We start from the raw sequence: 21,458 nt of genomic DNA on the forward strand, positions 1-21,458 counted from the left end.
CTGTCGCCCTCCTCCCTCTGTCGCCCTCCTCCCTCTGTCGCCCTCCTCCCTCTGTCGCCCTTCCCCCTCCCTCCTCCCTCCTCCCTCCCTCTGTCTGTCACCCTCCTCCCTCCCTCTGTCTGTCTGTCATCCTGTTCCCTCCCTCCTCCCTCCCTCTGTCTGTCACCCTCCTCCCTCTGTCCGTCACCCTCCTCCCTCCCTCTGTCACCCTCCTCCCTCCCTCTGTCTGTCACCCTCCTCCCTCACTCTGCCTGTCACCCTCCTCCCTCTCTCCTCCTCCCACTGTTTCCCTCCCTCTCCCTTTCTCTGTCTCCCTCCCTCTGTCTCCCTCCCTCTCCCTCTCTTTGTCTCCCTCTGTCTGTCTCCCTCTGTCTCCCTCCCTCTCTGTCTCCCTATGTGTGTCTCCCTCTCTTTGTCTCCCTTCCTCTGTCTCCCTCCTCCTTCTGCCTCCCTCCTCCATCTGTCTCCCTCCCTGTCTCCCTCTGTCACCCTCTCCCTCCTTCTGCCTGTCTCCCTCCCTCCCTCTGTCTGTCTCCGTCTGTCTCCCTCCCTCTGTCTCCCTCCCTCCCTCTGTCTGTCTCCGTCTGTCTCCCTCCCTCTGTCTGTCTCCCTCCCTCTGTCTGTCTGTCTGTCTCCCTCCCTCTGTCTCCCTCCCTCTCCCTTTCTCTGTCTCCCTCTCCCTGCCTCCCTTTCCCTCCCTCCTTTCCCTCCCTCGCCCTCTGTCTGCCTCCCTTTCCCTCCGTCCCTCGTTCTCCCTCTGTCTGCCTCCCTTTCCCTCCCTCCTTTCCTTCCATCCCTCGCTCTCCCTCTGTCTGCCTCCCTTTCCCTCCCTCCTTTCCCTCCCTCCCTCGCTCTCCCTCTGTCTGCCTCTCTCCCTTCCTCTCCCTCCCTTTCCCTCCCACACTCTCCATCCCCCTCCCTTTCCCTCCCTCCCTTCACCTCCCTCCCTCACTCTCCCTGTCTGCCTCCCTTTCCCTCTCTCCCTCACTCTCCCTCCCCCTCTTTTTCCCTCCCTCTCTCTCTGTCTCCCTTCCTTCACCTCCCTCCCTCACTCTCCCTGTCTGCCTCCTTTTCTTTCGCTCCCACGCTCTCCCTCTGTCTGCCTCCCTTTCCCTCCCTCCCTCGCTCTCCCTCTGACTGCCTCCCATTAAGTCTCTCTCTCTCACCCAGTCTCTCTCTCAGTCAGTCTCTCAGTCAGTCAGTCTCTCTCTCTCTCAGTCAGTCTCTCTCTCTCCTTCCCTCTCTCTGCTTCTCTCTCCCTCTCTCTCTCTCCTTACCTCTCCCTCTGTCGCCCTCCTCACTCTGTCGCCCTCCTCACTCTGTCGCCCTCCTCACTCTGTCGCCCTCCTCACTCTGTCGCCCTCCTCACTCTGTCGCCCTCCTCACTCTGTCGCCCTCCTCACTCTGTCGCCCTCCTCCCTCTGTCGCCCTCCTCCCTCTGTTGCCCTTCCCCCTCCCTCCTCCCTCCCTCTGTCTGTCACCCTCCTCCCTCCCTCTGTCTGTCATCCTCTTCCCTCCCTCCTCCCTCTGTCTGTCTGTCTGTCACCCTCCTCCCTCCCTCTGTCTGTCACCCTCCTCCCTCCCTCTGTCTGTCACCCTCCTCCCTCCCTCTGTCTGTCACCCTCCTCCCTCCCTCTGTCTGTCACCCTCCTCCCTCCCTCTGTCTGTCACCCTCCTTCCTCCCTCCTCCTCCCTCTGTCACCCACTGTCTCCCTCCCTCTCCCTTTCTCTGTCTCCCTACCTCTGTCTCCCTCTCTTTGTCTCCCTCTGTCTGTCTCCCTCTGTCTCCCTCCCTCTCTCTCTGTCTCCCTATGTCTGTCTCCCTCTCTTTGTCTCCCTTCCTCTGTCTCCCTCCTCCTTCTGCCTCCCTCCTCCATCTGTCTGTCTCCCTCCCTGTCTCCCTCTGTCACCCTCTCCCTCCTTCTGCCTGTCTCCCTCCCTCTGTCTGTCTCCCTCCCTCCCTCCCTCTGTCTGTCTCCGTCTGTCTCCCTCCCTCTGTCTCCCTCCCTCCCTCTGTCTGTCTCCGTCTGTCTCCCTCCGCCTCCCTCCCTCCCTCTGTCTGTCTCCATCTGTCTCCCTCCCTCTGTCTGTCTCCCTCCCTCTGTCTGTCTGTCTCCCTCCCTCTGTCTCCCTCCCTCTCCCTTTCTCTGTCTCCCTCTCTCTGTCTCCCTTTCCCTCCCTCACTCTCCCTCTGTCTGCCTCCCTTTCCCTCCCTCCTTTCCCTCCCTCGCCCTCTGTCTGCCTCCCTTTCCCTCCGTCCCTCTTTCCTCCTCTGTCTGCCTCCCTTTCCCTCCCTCCTTTCCTTCCATCCCCCGCTCTCCCTCTGTCTGCCTCCCTTTCCCTCCCTCCTTTCCCTCCCTCCCTCCCTCGCTCTCCCTCTGTCTGCCTCCCTTTCCCTCTCTCCCTTCCTCTCCCTTCCTCTCCCTCCCTTTCCCTCCCTCACACACTCTCCATCCCCCTCCCTTTCCCTCCCTCCCTTCACCTCCCTCCCTCACTCTCCCTGTCTGCCTCCCTTTCCCTCTCTCCCTCACTCTCCCTCCCCCTCTTTTTCCCTCCCTCTCTCTCTGTCTCTCTTCCTTCACCTCCCTCCCTCACTCTCCCGGTCTGCCTCCCTTTGTTTCCCTCCCGCGCTCTCCCTCTGTCTGCCTCCCTTTCCCTCCCTCCCTCGCTCTCCCTCTGACTGCCTCCCATTAAGTCTCTCTCTCTCACCCAGTCTCTCTCTCAGTCAGTCTCTCAGTCAGTCAGTCTCTCTCTCTCAGTCAGTCTCTCTCTCTCAGTCAGTCAGTCTCTCTCTCTCTCTCAGTCTCTCTCTCTCTCTCAGTCAGTCTCTCTCTCTCTCAGTCAGTCTCTCTCTCTCTCTCTCAGTCAGTCTCTCTCTCTCTGTCAGTCTCTCTCTCTCTCTCTCAGTCAGTCTCTCTCTCTCTCAGTCAGTCTCTCTCTCAGTCAGTCTCTCTCTCTCTCTCTCTCTCTCTGTCAGTCAGTCTCGCGCGCTCTCTCTGTGTCAGTCTCTCTCAATCTCTCTCCAAGTCTCTCTCAATCTCTCTCCAAGTCTCTCTCAATCTCTCTCCAAGTCTCTCTCTCTCTCAGTCAGTCAGTCTCTCTACCTCAGTCAGTCTCTCTCTCTCTCTCTCTGTGTCAGTCTCTCTCTCTGTCAGTCAGTCAGTCAGTCTCTCTCAGTCAGCCCGTTTCCCTCTTTGTCAGTCAGTCTCTCTCTCTGACCGTAAGTCTCTCTCTTTCAGTCAGTCTCTCTCAGTCAGTCTCTCAGTCAGTCTCTCAGTCAGTCAGTCTCTCTCTGTCTGTCAGTCAGTCTCTCTGTCAGTCAGTCAGTCTCTATGTCAGTCAGTCAGTCTCTCTGTCAGTCAGTCAGTCTCTCTGTCAGTCAGTCAGTCTCTCTGTCAGTCAGTCAGTCTCTCTGTCAGTCTCTCTGTCAGTCTCTCTGTCAGTCAGTCTCTCTGTCAGTCTCTCTGTCAGTCAGTCTCTCTGTCAGTCTCTCTCTGTCAGTCAGTCAGTCTCTCTCTGTCAGTCAGTCAGTCTCTCTCTGTCAGTCAGTCTCTCTCTGTCAGTCAGTCTCTCTCTGTCAGTCTGTCTCTCTCTGTCAGTCTGTCTCTCTCTGTCAGTCAGTCTCTCTCTGTCAGTCTGTCTCTCTCTGTCAGTCAGTCTCTCTCTGTCAGTCAGTCTCTCTCTGTCAGTCAGTCTCTCTCTGTCAGTCAGTCTCTCTCTGTCAGTCAGTGTCTTTCTCTCAGTTAGTCAGCCTCTTTCAGTTAGTCAGTCTCTTTCAGTCAGTCTCTCTCTGTCAGTCACTCTCAGTCAGTCTCTTTCTCTAAGTTAGTCAGTCTCTCTCAGTCAGTCTCTCTCAGTCAGTCAGTCTCTCTCTCTGCCAGTCTCTCTTTCTCTCTCTCTAAGGCTCTCTCTCTCAGTCAGTCAGTCTCTCTACCTCAGTCAGTCAGTCTCTCTCTCTCTCTCTCTCTCTCTCTCTCTCTCTCTCTGTCAGTCTCTCTGTCAGTCAGTCATTCTCTCTCTGTCAGCCGTTCTCTCTTTGCAAGTCTCTTTGTCAGTCAGTCCCTCTCGATCCGTCTCTTTCTCAGTCAGTCTCTCTCAGTCAGTCTCTCTCAGTCAGTCAGTCTCTCTCTCTGCCAGTCTCTCTTTCTCTCTCTCTAAGGCTCTCTCTCTCAGTCAGTCAGTCTCTCTACCTCAGTCAGTCAGTCTCTCTCTCTCTCTCTCTCTCTCTCTCTGTCAGTCTCTCTGTCAGTCAGTCATTCTCTCTCTGTCAGCCGTTCTCTCTTTGCAAGTCTCTTTGTCAGTCAGTCCCTCTCGATCCGTCTCTTTCTCAGTCAGTCTCTCTCTGTCAGTCTCTCTCCCTCTCAGTCAGTCAGTCTCTCTCCCTCTCAGTCAGTCAGTCTCTCTCAGTCAGTCAGTCTCTCTCTGTCAGTCAGTCTCTCTCACTCAGTCAGTCAGTCTCTCTCTCAGTCAGTCAGTCTCTCTCTCAGTCAGTCTCTCTCTCTCAGTCAGTCAGTCTCTCAGTCAGTCAGTAAGTCTCTCTCTCTGTGAGTCAGTCTCTCTCTCAGTCTCTCTCTCTTTCTCTCTGTCTCTCTCTCAGTCAGTCAGTCTCTCTCCCTCAGTCAGTCAGTCACTCTTTGTCAGCCCGTTTCTCTCTTTGTCAGTCAGTCTCTATCAGTCAGTCTCTCTCTCACCGTCAGTCAATTACTCTCCCTCTCAGTCAGTCAGTCTCTCTCTCTCTCTGTCAGTCAGTCAGTTTCTCTCTCAGTCAGTCTCTCTCTCAGTCACTCAGTCAGTCTCTCTCTCAGTCAGTCAGTCAGTCGCTCTCTCAGTCAGTCTCTCTCTGTCAGTCTCTCAGCCAGTCAGTATCGTAGTCAGTCACTCTCTCCACTCTCTCTCCACTCTCTCTCTCTCTCCCTCTCTCTCCACTCTCTCTCTCTATCTCTCCACTCTCTCTCTCTAGCTCCACTCTCTCTCTCTAGCTCCACTCTCTCTCTCTAGCTCCACTCTCTCTCCTCTCTCTCTCTCTGGGGGGTCATGGGTGCATTACCTGAAAGGTCAGCGGGTCGCCAAGGAAGCCCTGCCCCGCGGGCCGTACTCGGAGTACCACAGCACTAAAGCATACATGTGCATCAGAATACATTAGACAAGATCAGTGTCAGTTCCAAAGTCAGCAGCTCTGACTGTTAACCCCTTGCATGCTTTGGACGGCCCCCAGCTATCCGACGTCACTGTGGGCTTGTGCGGAGGACGGCTGGTGGCCGTCCGAATCCCGCCCACTATTCAAATCGCCCGCACAGCGCGAAAATGTGCACAGTGTGCAATGGGTTAAGGCGATAATGCCTCCAATCCATCTCCAACACCTTCCTGTGGCCCTTTACCAACGTTAATCTTTTAGATGCAGGGCCGGACTGGCCGGTTACGGACATCTGGCATTTCCCTGGAAGGGTGTGGGACGATTTTGTTACTGGGGGGCGGTTTTGCTGCTATATCAGCCCTGTAACAGAAGCAGCGGGGGTCGGGGCTTGTCCATCAAAATTGCCAGGGCTGTTTTGGGTTCCCAGTCCGGTCCTGCTATGCTAGATGCTTCCTTGCAGGTTATGAAACTGATAGTTTAAAATGGCTCAAGGTTTAGACACTAGAAACAAACATATAACTACGACCACATCCTGTGTGTAATACTTCCACTCCATCACTTGCTGGCAAGCCAGCTGAAACTAGGGATCTACTCTGCTACCAGCAGCAATTGGTTGACTTTGTTAAACTTGCTCAATTCGAACAGTGTCACCAGAGGAGGCCCAAAGACAATGAAAACACATCTCTGCTGTTGAGAGGGGGGATATCAGTCACCTATTTTACACCTTTACTGTTTTTTGGGAAAGGTAGATCTAAGACCTCTCTGCTCTGCTTCTCCATCCCTGTGCACCCAGCCTTTGCTTTGGGACAGCCCTCTCTATTTTAGGACCTTTTAGATCTTTTAATTGAACTTGTGCAAACATTTTTCTCTTCCAATGCTTTCTGATTCATAAATGCAGTGCTTGCAATCCAAAACAAAGTTATTAATGCTCAGGTATCCACAATATTGAGCACTCTGGGTCGGAAGGCACATGTTGATTTGAAGCATCTTCAAGTTAGAAAGAGTCACCCACAAAAGAGCACAAGACTGTTAAGTGTTTTATAAGAGTCAGACCCTAATGTTTCTTACTCTTCAAGACATAAAGTTCCTTGCTCCCAGTATAGACAAAAAACACTGGCAAATGGCAAGAATCGCTCTCGTTTTCGTAACTGTGTTGTTTTTCGTGCACTGTGAATAATAAAAAAATGTCCATCTGCAACTACTGGGAGCAGAGCAACTTCTACCCACAACATCCCCCCCCCCCCCCCCCGCATCCAATAAACACACACAAAGGCACAGATGCTCAAACATCTGTCATGTGTTGCACCTTTAGCCCCTATGGGAGATCAAGGCAGCAGCACTTCACATGTTCGGGGTTTTCACCCCGTGCTTACAGTGTTGAATGTTAAAGTGCACATTCTGGAATACAAAGCACTTTTGGCTGCTTGACGGGGGGTCACACAAAGCCTGCTTCATATGTGTTGCAATCCTGCACTCAGAGGCACCCACAGATACTGCTGTGCCCACGCACTGGGCCCACGGATCTGGCAGGAGTGTTACACAACTTAGAATGTACTATTGTTTGCTCTAGAAGAAATAATGAATGAAAGCACACTGCGTGCACTCGACGAGACTCGTTAACCCGCCACCGCCTTCTGTACTTACAGACTGCACAGGTGCTTGTCAACAATCCAGCACTGATGTATTTATGGCACTGCACCGATTTCACCCCCTCCCCGAGAATGTGTCAAGTTTCACCGAGCTCAGGGTGGACTGGCAGAACACGTTTGTTTTGTTTCAGTGATTTGCCTGTCAGAGTGGTGTCCTCTCCCATCAGCTGACATCTTCCATCTGACACAGCTCTGAGAAATGCAGCTTGGAGGACTTTGACACAGACAAAAGGTTCACCTGTCCAGAGACAATTTCGTTGCAGTGCCTGTCCCATTACATATAAGAGAAAAGGTGCATTGCACTGTGCACATATCTTTCAGCAACAATTGCTTTTAACATGAGTACCAGATTCCCTTTCACACTCTTGTGAGAATGGACTACAATGGAAACACGAGCAGGAAGTCACATGCAGGCTCAATGGAGGGGCTTGCATTCAGTTTTTTTTCACGAGAACCATTGTTTGTTAAATTCGTAAAAAATAAAATAAAAAAAGTAGGGGCTCTCATCAGGAGGCCACCGTTGCTGTATATTACCACTGCCAGGGCTGCCAATGGCAGTATTTACACTACTAACCATCGCACGGTTATAGGTGTGACAACTCAGACTGTTGAAGGCCACCAAAGCCATAAGAATGGCTTGGGTGGTAGGTATTAGTTGTTTTTAATGTGTATTGAATTAATAAACATCGGTTCTGATCATCTCTATATTACACAAACAACGCCACCATGTGGCAGCTGTCATAAATGCAGTGTTCCGGTGCTGATAATTGTATGCTGGTGCCAAGCACCGGAAATCACCGGCTCAAATTTAGCACTGACGAAAACCATGATGGGAATGCTGGGTTCTCTGCATGTGTCAGGCTGGAGAGTGTGTGTTGGCCCGGCGCGTGGGAGGCTTCTTAAAAAAATAACACTTAACTTGCTGCCGCTGGGTCCCGATTCTTCTCTCCTACTGCTTGTGTCCGACTCCAGGTCGGACCAGGAAGCAGGCAGCCATCCTCCCACCCCTAAGCCAATCACATCGGTCCAATGGAGCGTTGGGATTGGTCTGGGTGCTGTGACTGTCAGGAAAGAGCGTCTCATCTGCTGTGCCTGCTTGTTCATCCTCCCAACTGGTAGAGAGGCCCATGGTGGACCGCTGCCAGCTGACTTCCCAGCAACATAATATATTGAATAAATGCTGCTTCTATCGGAAATATATCATGTTTGTTATGCACCGACAAGAAGCCCTTGAGGTTGCAAGAGTGCATGGGATAAAAAAAGCAGTTATGGGATAGTGCCATCCTCTGGAAATATCAATTTTGTGTTATCTCCTTGAATTGTATTTCTTAAGCATGAACCTTGTCCTACAATTTCTTAGTAGTCAGGACATAATTTTATTTTTTGAATTTTAAACTGGCAATTGTTTAACATGCTGGCAGGGCTCACTTTTTGCATCCTGAGAGACTTAAGATATTTTTATTTATTTACAGTTATAGCCTAGTGAAGGAAGATATGTGGGACCCATGCAGAACACACAAGCTCTCTCGCTTAGGTACTGATAGTCATTACATCACAGTCTTCTCCAGTCTTCTCCTAAAGTTTGAGGGTAAAAGTGAGTCTCTGGAGTCAGTCCTCTTGATAGTCTGAATTAACAAGGAGTCAAACCACTCCAAAGAGGAATCAAAACACAATGTCCCTTCTGCAATGCGATGCAGGAAATAAGGACGATCTCAAGCTCTACATACAGGGCGGGTGTGTCATACGAATTCTACGCAGACTTTCTCTGCGGTCACTACCCGTCATATGGTCCCAATGACCGGAATGCTGCACTAGAAAAAGCTATAGCTTCAGGTAACTTTCTAATAGTCTTTCTTTCTCTCTATTTCACATCCCTTGACACTGAATGAGAAACCAGTAGGCGGAAAGTTTGGCTGAATAAGACATGTGCATGCTAGTAAAGCAAGATCGCACTTAATTTCTATGGCATCCGTAACTCAGTTTCATTCATTACTATACATAAACTGCAGACGAAAAAAGACTGCAGAATAATTAAATCAAGCAAAAGATTTTCTAAGGGACTTAAAGGCTGATGTTTAGTCTATAGGAGGCTAACTTTAGTTAGTCCTAACTTTACTACTCGTAAACTGAGAAAAATCCTAACTTTAAGACTTTCGGTATTCACAGAAGGCATTTAGGAGTCCTAAAGTTAGAACTCCTAACTTCTGTGAATACCAAAATTATTCAGTGCCTTCTGCGAATACCAAAATGGCAGTAAGTTTAGGATTTTATCTTAAGTTAGTTCTGTGAATCGGGCCCATTAAACCAAGTCCTTATTAGTCTTTGGTCAGGAGATAGGAGTACAAGTACAGAATCTTGGTATGGATATTTTTTTTAAACGTACAATAAAGAAAGAAAATAAGCTCATCCCTAAAAAAAAAAAGAAAAAAGAAAAAAATCCTGACTTAAAATAAAGCAAGTGCAGGGCTTTGCGCAGGTTGTCTGTTCTTTCTTATGCCATCAACCCCATTAGGTGTCACAAGTGTTGTTCTTTGCAACTGAAATTGTGTGTCCTGCGGTTATAAAGTGACGTGGTGTTTGGCTATGCCATCTCCTTAGTCACTACTACATCAAAGGCAAGAGGTGAGTAACTGTAGCTGGGTCAGGAAGTTCCAGTAAAACTACTTCCATTTGATAAGGAGCACAATTCAAAATGTGCTTTGATCACAATTGTGTAAATATATTATCTTAGCTCATTAATGATTTTTCTTCAAGCAAAGTTATTAACCACATGGCTGCTAGGCGTTTTCCCGTCCTGCGCTAAAAAATCTAAAACACCATAAATCATGACGAGCTGGCCTTGTCATCCGCGCACGGCAGGTAAGCGCCATGACGAGCCCAGCTCGTCATTAGCTTCGAAGGGGTTAAAATTGTTATTGGTAAATGCTTTTCGATACAGTGCTTTTGCGGTTTGCCACAAATTTGAATACTGTGTAGAAAAGAGTTCTGGATACCGAACAATATTAGACTGCTGAAAGCCGTCACCTACTTACATGTTTGCACCCAAACATATGGGAATGCTTATTCTCTTCAATGGCAGTAGGGTGTTGCACAATTCTGGGTCAAGTAATGTAAAGCACTTGAGACTGATTTCAGTTTGCGGTCAAGTGCGGAAGGTCATGAACAAATTTAATAACCATGTAAAGGAGACCATCTGAAACAAAATATAGCATCATAAAGTATTTTATGTTCACATTCTTACCACCACCACCACCTCCTGGGTTAGGCCGTGGGACAGGTTTTTTCGTGGCTGTGAATAGAGCAGAGAAAATTATTGTGAATGTGCTGGTAGAATAACCCAGGATTACAAAAAGGGCTAAACAATTTTTAGTTAAACTCAAACTTCATCGCTTTTAGAAGCTTTCACATTTACACTTAATAGGATTTTAGAATATACACCCATTTCCATACCATATCGAAAAAGTAAAGGGGACAATCTATACAGACGTTTGGGAAAAATTAAACTCGAAAATGTAATTATTTTTTTTTCTACACTATTTTTTTTTAAAATATTTTTATTTGCATTTTTTTCAGAAACAATGGTACAATTACGTCATCATCCATCAACATCCCCCTTCCCCCAAATCTCCACCCCCCCCCGCCTTATGGCCTTATGCCTGTAAAAAAAACTAAAAAAACCAGCAATAATGCAGTCCAATCTTTGGTCCAGCTCAATGCTTCAAACTCCATCACTGTCCACATTGCAGTGTCTTGTGTCCCCATAACACTTCTGTGCCCCAGGAGTGCCCTATCCCCTCGAAAATGTAATTTTGAGTTGATTTCCAGTTACTTGCGTGCTAAACACTGCAGTTAGGATTTGTCCTCTGGGGTAAATTATCTACCTGAAAATTCGCTCACTTTCAAAAAATTACCCGAATGGTACATCTCATGTTGAAACCTCAGCTAGTTGTGAGGGATGACACTTTACAGTGCAGCTGAACACAGAAAGACACATAAGAAACTTATTAGCACCTTAAGTAGACTAACATAACAAGCATTTACAATGCAACGGTTTCGCCTTTGGAAAAGTTAGAGCTATTGGCATTGTAAATGACAACATTTTTATTTATGTGTTGGCTTTGAAAACATAAATAAATGGCATTGTCATTTACAAAGCCAATAGCCTAATCTCTCTCAAATGCTACACCTATTGCATTTGACCCACACACACACACAAAACTGGATCACAAGAAGGGAACAGAGGCACACACAAAACCGGGTCACAAGCAAGCAACAAGGGCACACACAAAACCGGGTCACAAGCAGGCAACAGAGGCACACACAAAACCGGGTCACAAGCAGGCAACAGAGGCACACACAAAACCGGGTCACAAGCAGGCAACAGAGGCACACACTAAACCGGGTCGCAAGTAGGCAACAGAGGCTCACATTTTACTAGCAAGCTCGCCTTGGAAGAAAAGTTATTCACACAGCTTGGAAATGTGCAAGGTGGGGGCCCCAGTTCATACCACGCGCCCCCTTCCAACTTTGAATAAACTCTCTACAGATCCTCAGTTTATCTCACATTTTTGGGAACTGTGTTTTAACTCTGTCCTACTGCATGTACTTCCTTTCATCATCTCTACGTCACCTCCCCCACACGAACCTCCCATTCACCTGTAACCACTTCATTTGCTTATACTTTTCCACCGTCAATATTTCAACAGCTGTACACCTCCTTCGCACCTTTTCCCAATTGGCACATATTGGTCGATCCAGATGTGTGTTCTGCAGAGGGGCCACGGTTTGGATGTGCACGTAATGTGACCTGAACACACTTACGACCCACTAACAATAACTGTAACCCACTAGGGCTGCCTTCAGCCTCAACTTCAGAGCTCTCAGTCATGCTCTGTCATATACACCCGTCCGCAACTTTAACTCACTCAAAAACTTAGAGGTGAATCGGTTCACAGTATGCACTACAAAAGAGTCATATAATGTAGGAATAAATACGGAAACACAACATCTGGGGAAAGCAAATTCTCTTAGGGAATGCATGATGAAGTAAAACGTGAAATGTAAAAATGGACTGCATGGCCGACATGGATTACCATAAGTATTTGTGCAGTTATCGCTCAGGAGGAGTAGATCAGTGTGTTTCCCTGTAAAGTTATGGACACACCTAAGGGGACTGGTAGTGACCCGTTTCAAAGTCCGTTTTTAATTACCCCCAGGTATGAGCCCCGGCAGGACTCGCTCCACTTAAAGCCTCATCCACTCTATCAAACGCCACTGACAGATCAAGAAGGTTGTTTATGGATGCAATTTTGAAGTGCAGACGGGTAGTGTAATGGCTGGCAAGAAAAATGGTAGTCACAGTTCGGTGAGCATAGGAAGTTGAGATTGAACCCAGTGCGGATACAAGGTCCAGGCAACTATCTCAATGTGACATTTTGCTGCCCGGTGCCTCTACAACCACAGCAACAGTTTGCTAACTTTTCGTGAGCACACATACATATCCTGTCTACAGCCAAACGCCTCTCATACATGTTTAATATTGCTATAGACACCAAATCTACGCCTGTACTTCACTGTTCGAAAGGCACCATAGCTTTGTGAATAAAGGGCTTGTTGCTGTCACTGGCATCCTCAGCCTTTCATCCTTCTGAGGATGATAACTGGAATATCTAGCACAGACAGCTGTGACACCTATTGAATGCAACGCTATTAAAAGCCTAACTTTGATAGAAAATGCCACATAAACATTGTACCACGCGCACACAAACACCAGTGCCTGCATACAACACACAGAGCCAGGAAATATGAGACACATAGATAGACCTACAGAAGAAATGATTTGCACTTCAGCATTTGAGTGCCCTCCTTCCTCGAGTAGGTAAGGTTTGCTCAATGTATATAATGTAATCATGGTGTGAGGGCAAAGACAGCGCTGAAGGCCTTACATGGACTGCCGTGTTGCAACAAGCATGCAATTTGGCAGACCGGCAATGGCTTCCGGCTCTTATCTGTCAACAACATTTGAGTAACTATGTAAACAAGGCAGGGCGCCCATGCGGTAGCTGCACACTGTCCTCCCATGCCGCATAGTCTGAGAAACCCTAGAATTGGGATTCCTCCTGTCAGAGGGTGTCGGCACCCCCCGTCCAGTCACGTGGGCATGAGGCACTGTGGCGCACTTTTAAAAGCGGCGTCAGCACCCCACCCTGACCGTACGATTACACTGGGCAGCAAAGTTTATATTGTTTCACACTGATTGTGAGTAGAGCGCTTAGAGGCGCATTAATGGACACCGTGAGCTACTCTAGCAAAATGTTAACGCGAATTACAGAAAGATGAACATGGCGCTTTGACAGCTCTTCACATACAAGACGCATATTCCAGTCAGCGCACAGCGCTGCGAGGCCATACCAATATATGTGCTTTACAAATACGAGCAAAAAGACAACATCGCATCACAAACCGATGCAGTAAGCAACTGAGAAGTTTCTTTCATTGACAAACCTATAAATTCATAAATTTCAGATGGTGGCAGAGTCAGGACGCTATTTTAGCACAATCGACTTTTAAAAATAGGCCTGAAAGAGGATGACTTATTTATCACGATTTTAGGTACCCGGGACAAAATCAGTTGTTGGACTTGGATTGCTTTCATTCATTAATATAGAGACATTCTCTATCTGCTGCTCGGTTAATAATAATTGCTTTTCATGAAGTTGCAGTGCTCTCGGAGATCGGAGCCGCCGCGCTCCCATTGGCTGAAGGAGCCGAGCCCCCTTGCTAACGCCGCGACGGGATTGGCCCGTACGCCGCAGCGTCATCATTGTTGCCGTGCTGTGGTTGGCCGAGGACTGAAGCGTCATCGCCGATCTGTCCCGGGAGCCGCACTGCCATAGGCTGACTCCCGGGTGTGGAGAGAGGCTCGCCCCGAACGCCGCGACAGGATTGGTGCCCGTCCTCGGGACCTCTGGGAGTGCTGCGCATCACCGCCGGACCCGGGGAAGAGTGACCCGACCTCGCCGTGGGAGTTTGCGAGGTGCCCCAGCCCCCGGCCTGCCTGTCTCTGCTCGGAGCGCCGAGCTAGCTCCCCGCCGCTCCCCAAGGAACCGAGAGCGGGCGGAGAGCTGCTGAGACTGGCCGGGGCTGAGACGAGTGCGCTCTGATCAGCGCGGTGCGCCTAAAGTAATCGGGGGTGCAAGGCTGTGCGAAGCGGCCCGAAGAGGAGTCCCCAGCATTCTGGTGAGGCGCATTTGCAGCGCTAGGGCCCCTGGCTTTGTGGGCTGATTCTGTTGGGCTAATTTACCGGCTGGCATTGCTTGATTTACCTCATTTGAAGAGCTTAATAGTAGAGATAATCGGTGGTACACGGGGGGGGCGGGAGAGGAAAGGACGGCGGGAGGGGGGCTGGAGAGGACACAGGGGGCGGGAGAGGACACGAACGGCGGGAGGGAGGCGGGAAACGTGGGGACGGCGGGAGGAGGGACACAAGGCAGGACAGCAGCAAGCACGGCCCGGCCGGACCAGACTCGGGGGCGTTCCCGGCGTCGCGTGACGTCGGCAAAAGCCAAAGAATCTCGGGAACGCCCCCGTGTCTGGTCCGGCATTGATGGACAGGCCCCTCGTCCAATGGCTAGGCTCCATTTATGGAGCTAGCCAATGGGACGGGGGGCGTGTTCCATAGTGCTTACTGTACTCAATAGATTTCTCTGGAGGAGGAGCCCAACGGCTCCTTTCTCCAGCGAAACCTAAAAAGTAGAAAGAAATAAACAGACTAAATTTGGGGTTCTGCAGTTTAACAGCTGCATCTTCCATAAAAGAAAAAATAAAGGTTTCGCTGTCCCTGAGGAGAAGTTGTGGGAATACATCTTTGGGTGTAAATGAGGATCTAGGAAAAAGCTTTTTTAGTTCCCTATTTCGTCTGAAGGGTTTGTCGTCAGTGGCCCGACAGCAATGTCCAAGAGTGGTGATCCATAGAGAGGTAACTCCACTGGAAAGCAATCAGTACTGGTACCTGAAGATTAAATTACTTTTTTCAAGTGGTTCTACCACTGCAGTCAGCGTGGATCAATGGGAGTGATGTCACGTTGGAGCAGCGCTCATGGGAAAGAGTCAAGGTTTCTGACGCACATCCTATTTACAGTAATATAACATTTTCCTCTTCAACCGTTTCCACTAGGCCTGCTGCATTGCTAAGGTGTGAAGAGAGCAAAAGCTACTGAGTCATGATCAAAAACAAATAGCCGTGAGAATTGGGATCAATCGTGAGACTAAATAGTGTCCTCATGGGCCACAACAGACAGGGAAATAGTCATAAGTGCTGGCTTGGTGGACGTTGCCTTCAGAAAAGCTAAAATCCAATGGAATGGAATGCATTCCCAATTGAGCAAATGTGACTGACACCAATTCAAGCTTTCATTTGATCACCGTCTATTTTTGGGCTCTAGACTTCTCATCATGAAAGAAAGCTTACAGCACGTGAATGAACACATGGCATCAACACAGCACAGCACAATTATCACTATGAAATAAACTGGATAAATAGGCTGAGAACAATAGGGTTGTGTAAAACACTCAATGCAATGACTACTTACGTATATTGGAATCTTCGTCAAGTGCGCCAGCCAAATCGAAATCCTCTTTACCAAGAAAAGAAAAAAACGTCAATACAAATAATCAAGCAGGGCATTCTTATGTCTATTTGAGTCACAAACAAATTTAATAACATGGGCGTAGCTGAGAAACAAAGATATGTCTTAGTGACTCATAACGACTGCACCCAGGCCCACGCCCACTATACAAAAAAAAGTAATATAGAAACAATTCCGGACCCAACACCTAGATGGCAGAATAATGCACAGGATGTGAATCTGGGAGAGATTTACGCTGCAAAAGCACATTTTCACAATATCAGATTCACAAAGGCTGTAGAGTACTAGTTGACATTCATATACTAATGCAGAAGTATTTAGGGTTTTGAAAAATAGCCTTGACCTTTCAATATCTTTTAATAACATTTGCTACAAAAAGGAACACTCTAGACTACGCTCAAACACAGGGGCGTTTTAGTGGATAAGCAATATACTCTCCAATAGTACGTTGCACACTGGTAAAAAGGATCAAGTTACTACTGAGAGCCCCATTACTCATATTCCATAGACTCCTTTCTAATCCATACGGGGGGAGTGCGAGAGAGAGAGAGAAATGGACGCTGCCTTAGCATGAATCATTGAGCACACAGAGATCGCAGAATATGTGGGGTGGCCCACTTAGCATCCCTAAAAAAAGTCACCAATTTCCCGTTTATGCCTCTGATGAACCCTCAACGGGCATTCCAACTGAGGGATATACCATGTTTAAAAAAAAGGGATCCAAATAATTCACCAGGCAAGGGCTGTCAGTGTTTGATGCAACTGTACACGCTGTACTGATCGACTCGTATGTAAGTAACCCTGATCATAAGAATACAGATCTCTGTATCTGTGCGGATGGGAGTGATCAAGCCCTAGAAGGATGTTATGCAACGTCTGCTGAGCAAAGGAAAAATTCTAGAAATTAAATCTCCACATTTTAGTGAGATTCATTCAGACACTTGGGGCAAAAGTTGAGGGGCATGACTAAAGTGCCAATTTGCCCATTTGGTAAGAACGGTGCGCTTCAATAGCACATAAGGCCATAAGCTCACTTACATGCTTTGCCATTTTAATAACTGGCAGCAATCTTTTTTTTTTTATGAAAGTAGCTTAATGTTGGGGTATGTTAAATATTAGTGGGGAGCACAGCCCTCGTAGACCGCTTCCTTGCAACAAACTCTGAGCTAAAAAAGGCCAAAGACAATAGAAACAAGTAAATGGTTAAAAGCCAGGATTTTGAAAGCTTTCTAAATCTAGAAAGACATGTTTCTATGTGAATGGTTGGGTTGTTCCAGATTTTGGCTCCTGGCTCGGAGAGTTTTTGGTCTCTGGAACCTAATGAATTTTACCTTGGGAAATGTCAAAAGTGCTCTATTGACTGATCATGAAGATCAGCGGAGAATAGATCAACAGAATTTGGAGGCAGTGAAGTCTGGGATGTTTTGATACAAGGCTTTATGAATAATTGTCATGGCTTTTAAAATAACATGTTTCCGAATAGGAAGCCAATGTAGCTATGAAAGAATACTAAATGTGTGATCTTTTCTGGAAACACTGGCTAATAATTGCGGAGCCACAGTTTACTTAAGTTACCTTGCTTAGGTTTGGGCTCATGCAGGCCATTTTCTGATTCCATGAAAAAAGAAGAATTGCCATAATTCAGGTATTACTCGATGAATGCGTTTATGCCCGGAATATGTAAATTGACCTCAAACAATGTAAAGATTATTTATGGCAATTCAAGTCGGAGAAAATATATACTTATTACAATGACTGAACGTCTAACATGCAAATCTGATCAATTTGGAGGCCTATATATCCTATATGCCTATATGGGCAAGAAATCAGGCCTGCTTTCTTTCCCACACCAAGGAGGCAGTTAAAAGCAATACCTTAGTTTGAAGTGAATTAAGGTTTAGAAAATGTTCACACATCCACCACCTAAAATGAGATATGGTGTTGGGCAAAGAATCTGATTTGGAGTTTTCAGGAGGCTGAATATAAGCTGGGTTACACGTAGTGGTGACATGCTGCCTGAAGGATAAAACAAATGCATTAAGTGACCTAATATTTGTGATAAACAGGAAAGGAGACAAGATGTACACGCTCCTTACTTTCAATAATGCTCTTTCCGGTGGATACTCTAAACTCAGACTCCTCATCTTCAGAATATTCCCCAGGTGCAAGACTGGATCCTCAAATGTTTCATAGCTCCCGCGCACTACTAGGTGGAGTGCCATGCGGCTCCATGTTGGCTTTGTTCCACCCAGGTAGTGATGGAGTGGAGCCTCATGAAAGCACCAATCCAGTGTACCAACCAGTGTCAATGTCTTGCTCGACTCTTTGCACGCACTTGGACGCAGAGCCAAAACAATTGCCAGTACCAGTGTGCAGACCTATGATTTGGAACTTTTTTAGATCGTAGGAAGGGGCCACTTGACAGAATGAGGAGGTGTGGGGGGCAATGAGGATTCTGCAGTTCAAAACATTACCCACCAGAAAGAACGTTGCAGAAGTTAAGTAACTTGTTCTTCTGATGGACACTTCTAACCGCAGATTCTTTACCTTTAGAATAGATACTAAAATAATACCTTCCACATTGGAGGGTCTGAGGAGTGGGCTCAGACCAGAAAACCCTGCAGGACTGAATGGTTGAAATGCCCTTCTCGTCAGACATGGCTGTCAAGGCAGTAGTGTTTGTGAAAATGTGCACCAGTACCCATGTCCTGGCCTGAGAGAAGTTAAGGACCGGTATTCTGTGTGCCAATACAGTGGTGTCCGCCTTAGTCCAGGTGAAATGGACTCTCAGACATTCTGGAGGCTGCTTTTGGTCAATGCATAGCAGATCTTAATGCAGAGGACTATCGAACTCGACAGAGTCCTCTTCTGCACAGCCTTTCCTTTCTTGGCCCTAGAGAACCCCCACAAAAAGCTGATCGTCCACCCAGTGGTTCTTGGTACTGTCAAAAAGCTTAAAGATCTATTGGGGTCCAACTGGTGGAGCCACTTCTCCTCTTTCAATGTGTGAGGCAGGGAAAAGAATGTTGGGAAAGTGATGGATTGCCCCATGTTTAAAGGAGTCTCACTTTCCGGCAAGGAGGCTGTCCCAAGTCCTCAGCACCAGTTTTTTTACACAAAAAAGCAGTGTGGAGCAGTTGTATAGATAGAACATGGAGTTCTCTCATGTGATGAGCTCAAGTAAACACAATCAGGAAGGCAGTCATTTAGGTCAGAAAAGGGAACGAACAGCTGTGCATTGGCTCGAAGGGAGTACACACGAGGAACCTGAAAACCAAATAAAGGTCCTGTTGTTGCAACAAAACAGAAACCTGTGTTAACCCTGTAGTAAACCGCATCGCAACAGGTGATTTAAATGCTAAAGGGACCAAAAAATAACATTTACTAGTATTAACCTTGCAAGACCAAAGACACAACAAACAAATAAACACCCAACAGTTTGGCTTGCAATGAGCCTGTCTTGCAGACTCCACACCTGGCTACAAATTTGGCAAGGCGCTCAGCGTAAATTGTCCTGTGTAGATTGACACCTGGCAGCAAGCCTAGCATCCTCAACCTCAGGTGTTGTATCAAACGCAGTCAACTACCGCCACTCAATCTCAATGCAGAGAGGTATAGATTGCACAGGTGCAGAACCCTGCCATGCTGCTGCAACAGACGATTTTCTTTAAAGTGGTAGCCTGATTGGAGGACAGATGGTTTAAGCTCAGAAGTTCCTGGAACCAAACTATCCTGCCCCAATTAGCTGGACACCAGAGGCTTCTGAACACCACCTCCCCACCTCCCCCGCATGAACTTCCAACTTAGCAGAGATACATCCATCACTACCGTCAGGAGTAGGATGCTGCGTAAAGAAGCTGGGGCAGCCAGGTGCTGGTATATAGTGGCTGGTCAGCTTTCTATTCACTGGTGGGCATGAACATGGTTTTAGTCTAATGCATCAGTGAAGGTTTCATTGATCGAGAGCAACGCATCAGATGATGCAGTCCCAGGTTGCTAACTTCTTTGAGTACATTTGTCTTCACTTCAACAGAAGGAAGCTGTAGGTACAGGACCTCAGCAGCACATTGAATAATCACAGCAAAGGAGGAACTCTACTCTGCTGGGGGCCTAAGAGGTGACATCAACTCTGTATCAGGGAAATATTAAGCCCACTGGCCTCCTGTGAGTCAATTATCATAGTGAGGGGGTACATCTTTCCCATTGCCCCCATCGTCCGTTCTGGGTAGTGGCAAGCTCAGGTCACAATCGAAGCCAAATAAAAATGGAGTCTGAGTAGGTCTCCAAGGCAATGGAGGCAGAGGATCAGACCCAGGTGGTAAGGAGACTGGGTGTGTCAAGACCCAGGTGGTAAGGAGACTGGGTGTGTCACAGTCGGTTCAGAGCATAACCTTGATCGGGGTAGAGATGAAGCCAGCTCAAAGTAAGATGGCAGAGTCCGTGCTGGTGGCGTACATACCGGAGTGGGAATCTGCACTATACTCCGTGCATAACTCAAGGTGAGTTTCAGGGGTTCAGACAATGCCAAGGATAGATCAGCTGGTGGTAAATCAGCCGGAGGCCCCATGGGATCCATGAGGCAGAATGGCCCACCAGAGGTAGGTGAAAGAGTGGCAAATATGCACAGCAAGGTCTCCTTAAAGACCTCAACCTGCTGCAGTATCGTTACTGACCCAGGGAACTCAGGCGAGCATCAAGAACAACTGTGGGATCTGCTCGTCAATTGGGGGTGGCACTTCGATACCCTCGGTTTTGGTAAGGATATTTCCCTTGCACTCTGCATTCCGTATTTGGGAGTTGTAGAAAGACTGAAGAAAGTGGGACCCTAGCTCCTGTTCAGCATTTGAAGGTTTCGCAAAAAAAGGAACGGATGTTGGTGCGCAAGGGTGGTGCTTATATGCGGCTCTGCTACATCACTTCAAGGGAACAACAAAGCCAATGAGGGGATGCAAGGTGCAGCCTAGTGGTGCGTGTGAGAACTGCTAGGAAAAGTTTGGAATTCAGTGTGGCACCTGAGAAATATTCTCAACATAAACAATCTGTGGTTAGAAATATGTATTAGAGGGATACTTGTGGGACACCACAGCATACTCCTTAATGTTTGGAGGTGAAAGAGTGACTAACAGATTAAGCTTTACTTGTTACACTCCTAGGGAGAGCTGTAAACACCTGGTCAGTTAGTTTTCTTTGTTGTCCAGCACCCCTGCAGCACGTTAGGCCAGAAGAAACTAGTCCTGGAAAATGACTGTCTGAGACAGTTCGACTACTAACCGGCCGTACCTGTCAGCAGAGACGTGAAGAGTGAGTGCCCATTTTGATTTCAGATAGAGAGAAGGACCGCAATGTTTTTGTTTCTCATGATCACATTAACCGTGAACAATGACACGAAGACCTTTAATATCAGAAGGCCTGCGATTGACTCCCAACAAGTATTGTGAAGTGATGCATCACATCTGTGTCATGCATCACATGATGTTTGGAGCAGGCCTTGGAAAAGAACCTTCCATCTGTAATCTGATGAGCCTGCTGTGACAGTGACCTGGGGATGCAGTTGGTAGAAGGGCCACCCCATCAAGAGATTTATGGCAAGGGCCCATACTCTCTGAGACAGCTTCACAGTTGTGCGTCAAGAGTAGGACAGACTGATTGGCAATGAGATTGCAGTCCTCTGTCCACTGAAGCTGAAGGGGGTCTCATAAGCAACATGGCATAGGAAGAGCAGCAATCCATATACATAAGGTTTCCAGTCTCTCTAGTTCCTTCAACCAGGCTGTCAAGAAGCTCCACTTTAAGGTGGGGCATGTGGTCTGCATTGTTTGTCATACTTTCTGGAGAGAAAAGGGTCTCACAAGACCAGTCCACAATCGCCCAAGCAAACTGAATTCATTTTCATGATCTCCAAAACAAATTTGCTAAGTTCACTGAAAATCCAACACTGAATACGGTCCAGGGAACTAATCCTAATTTAATTCAGCCAGTTCTTAAGAGATACCCTCATCAAACAGTCTTCCGGGTGAAGGCAGGAAA

General features: G+C 47.8%; 1 protein-coding gene across 4 annotated transcripts in view; it reads right to left on the bottom strand.

The window, feature by feature from the left end:
• The window catches only part of LOC147672953 (CD99 antigen-like), a 271,236-nt gene that overhangs the window by 94,256 nt on the left and 155,522 nt on the right, over positions 1 to 21,458 (bottom strand). For all 4 annotated transcript variants that reach the window (XM_086947860.1, XM_086947862.1, XM_086947863.1 and 1 more), the window contains exons 6-7: positions 15,375 to 15,419; positions 10,025 to 10,072 (exon numbers count right to left, since the gene is read on the bottom strand). In XM_086947860.1, coding sequence (XP_086803986.1) covers positions 10,025 to 10,072; positions 15,375 to 15,419 — 93 coding nt within the window. The remainder of the gene's footprint in view (positions 1 to 10,024; positions 10,073 to 15,374; positions 15,420 to 21,458) is intronic.

The sequence above is a fragment of the Lissotriton vulgaris genome (assembly GCF_964263255.1).
Source record: "Lissotriton vulgaris chromosome 8 unlocalized genomic scaffold, aLisVul1.2 SUPER_8_unloc_1, whole genome shotgun sequence".
Lineage (NCBI taxonomy): Eukaryota > Metazoa > Chordata > Amphibia > Caudata > Salamandridae > Lissotriton > Lissotriton vulgaris.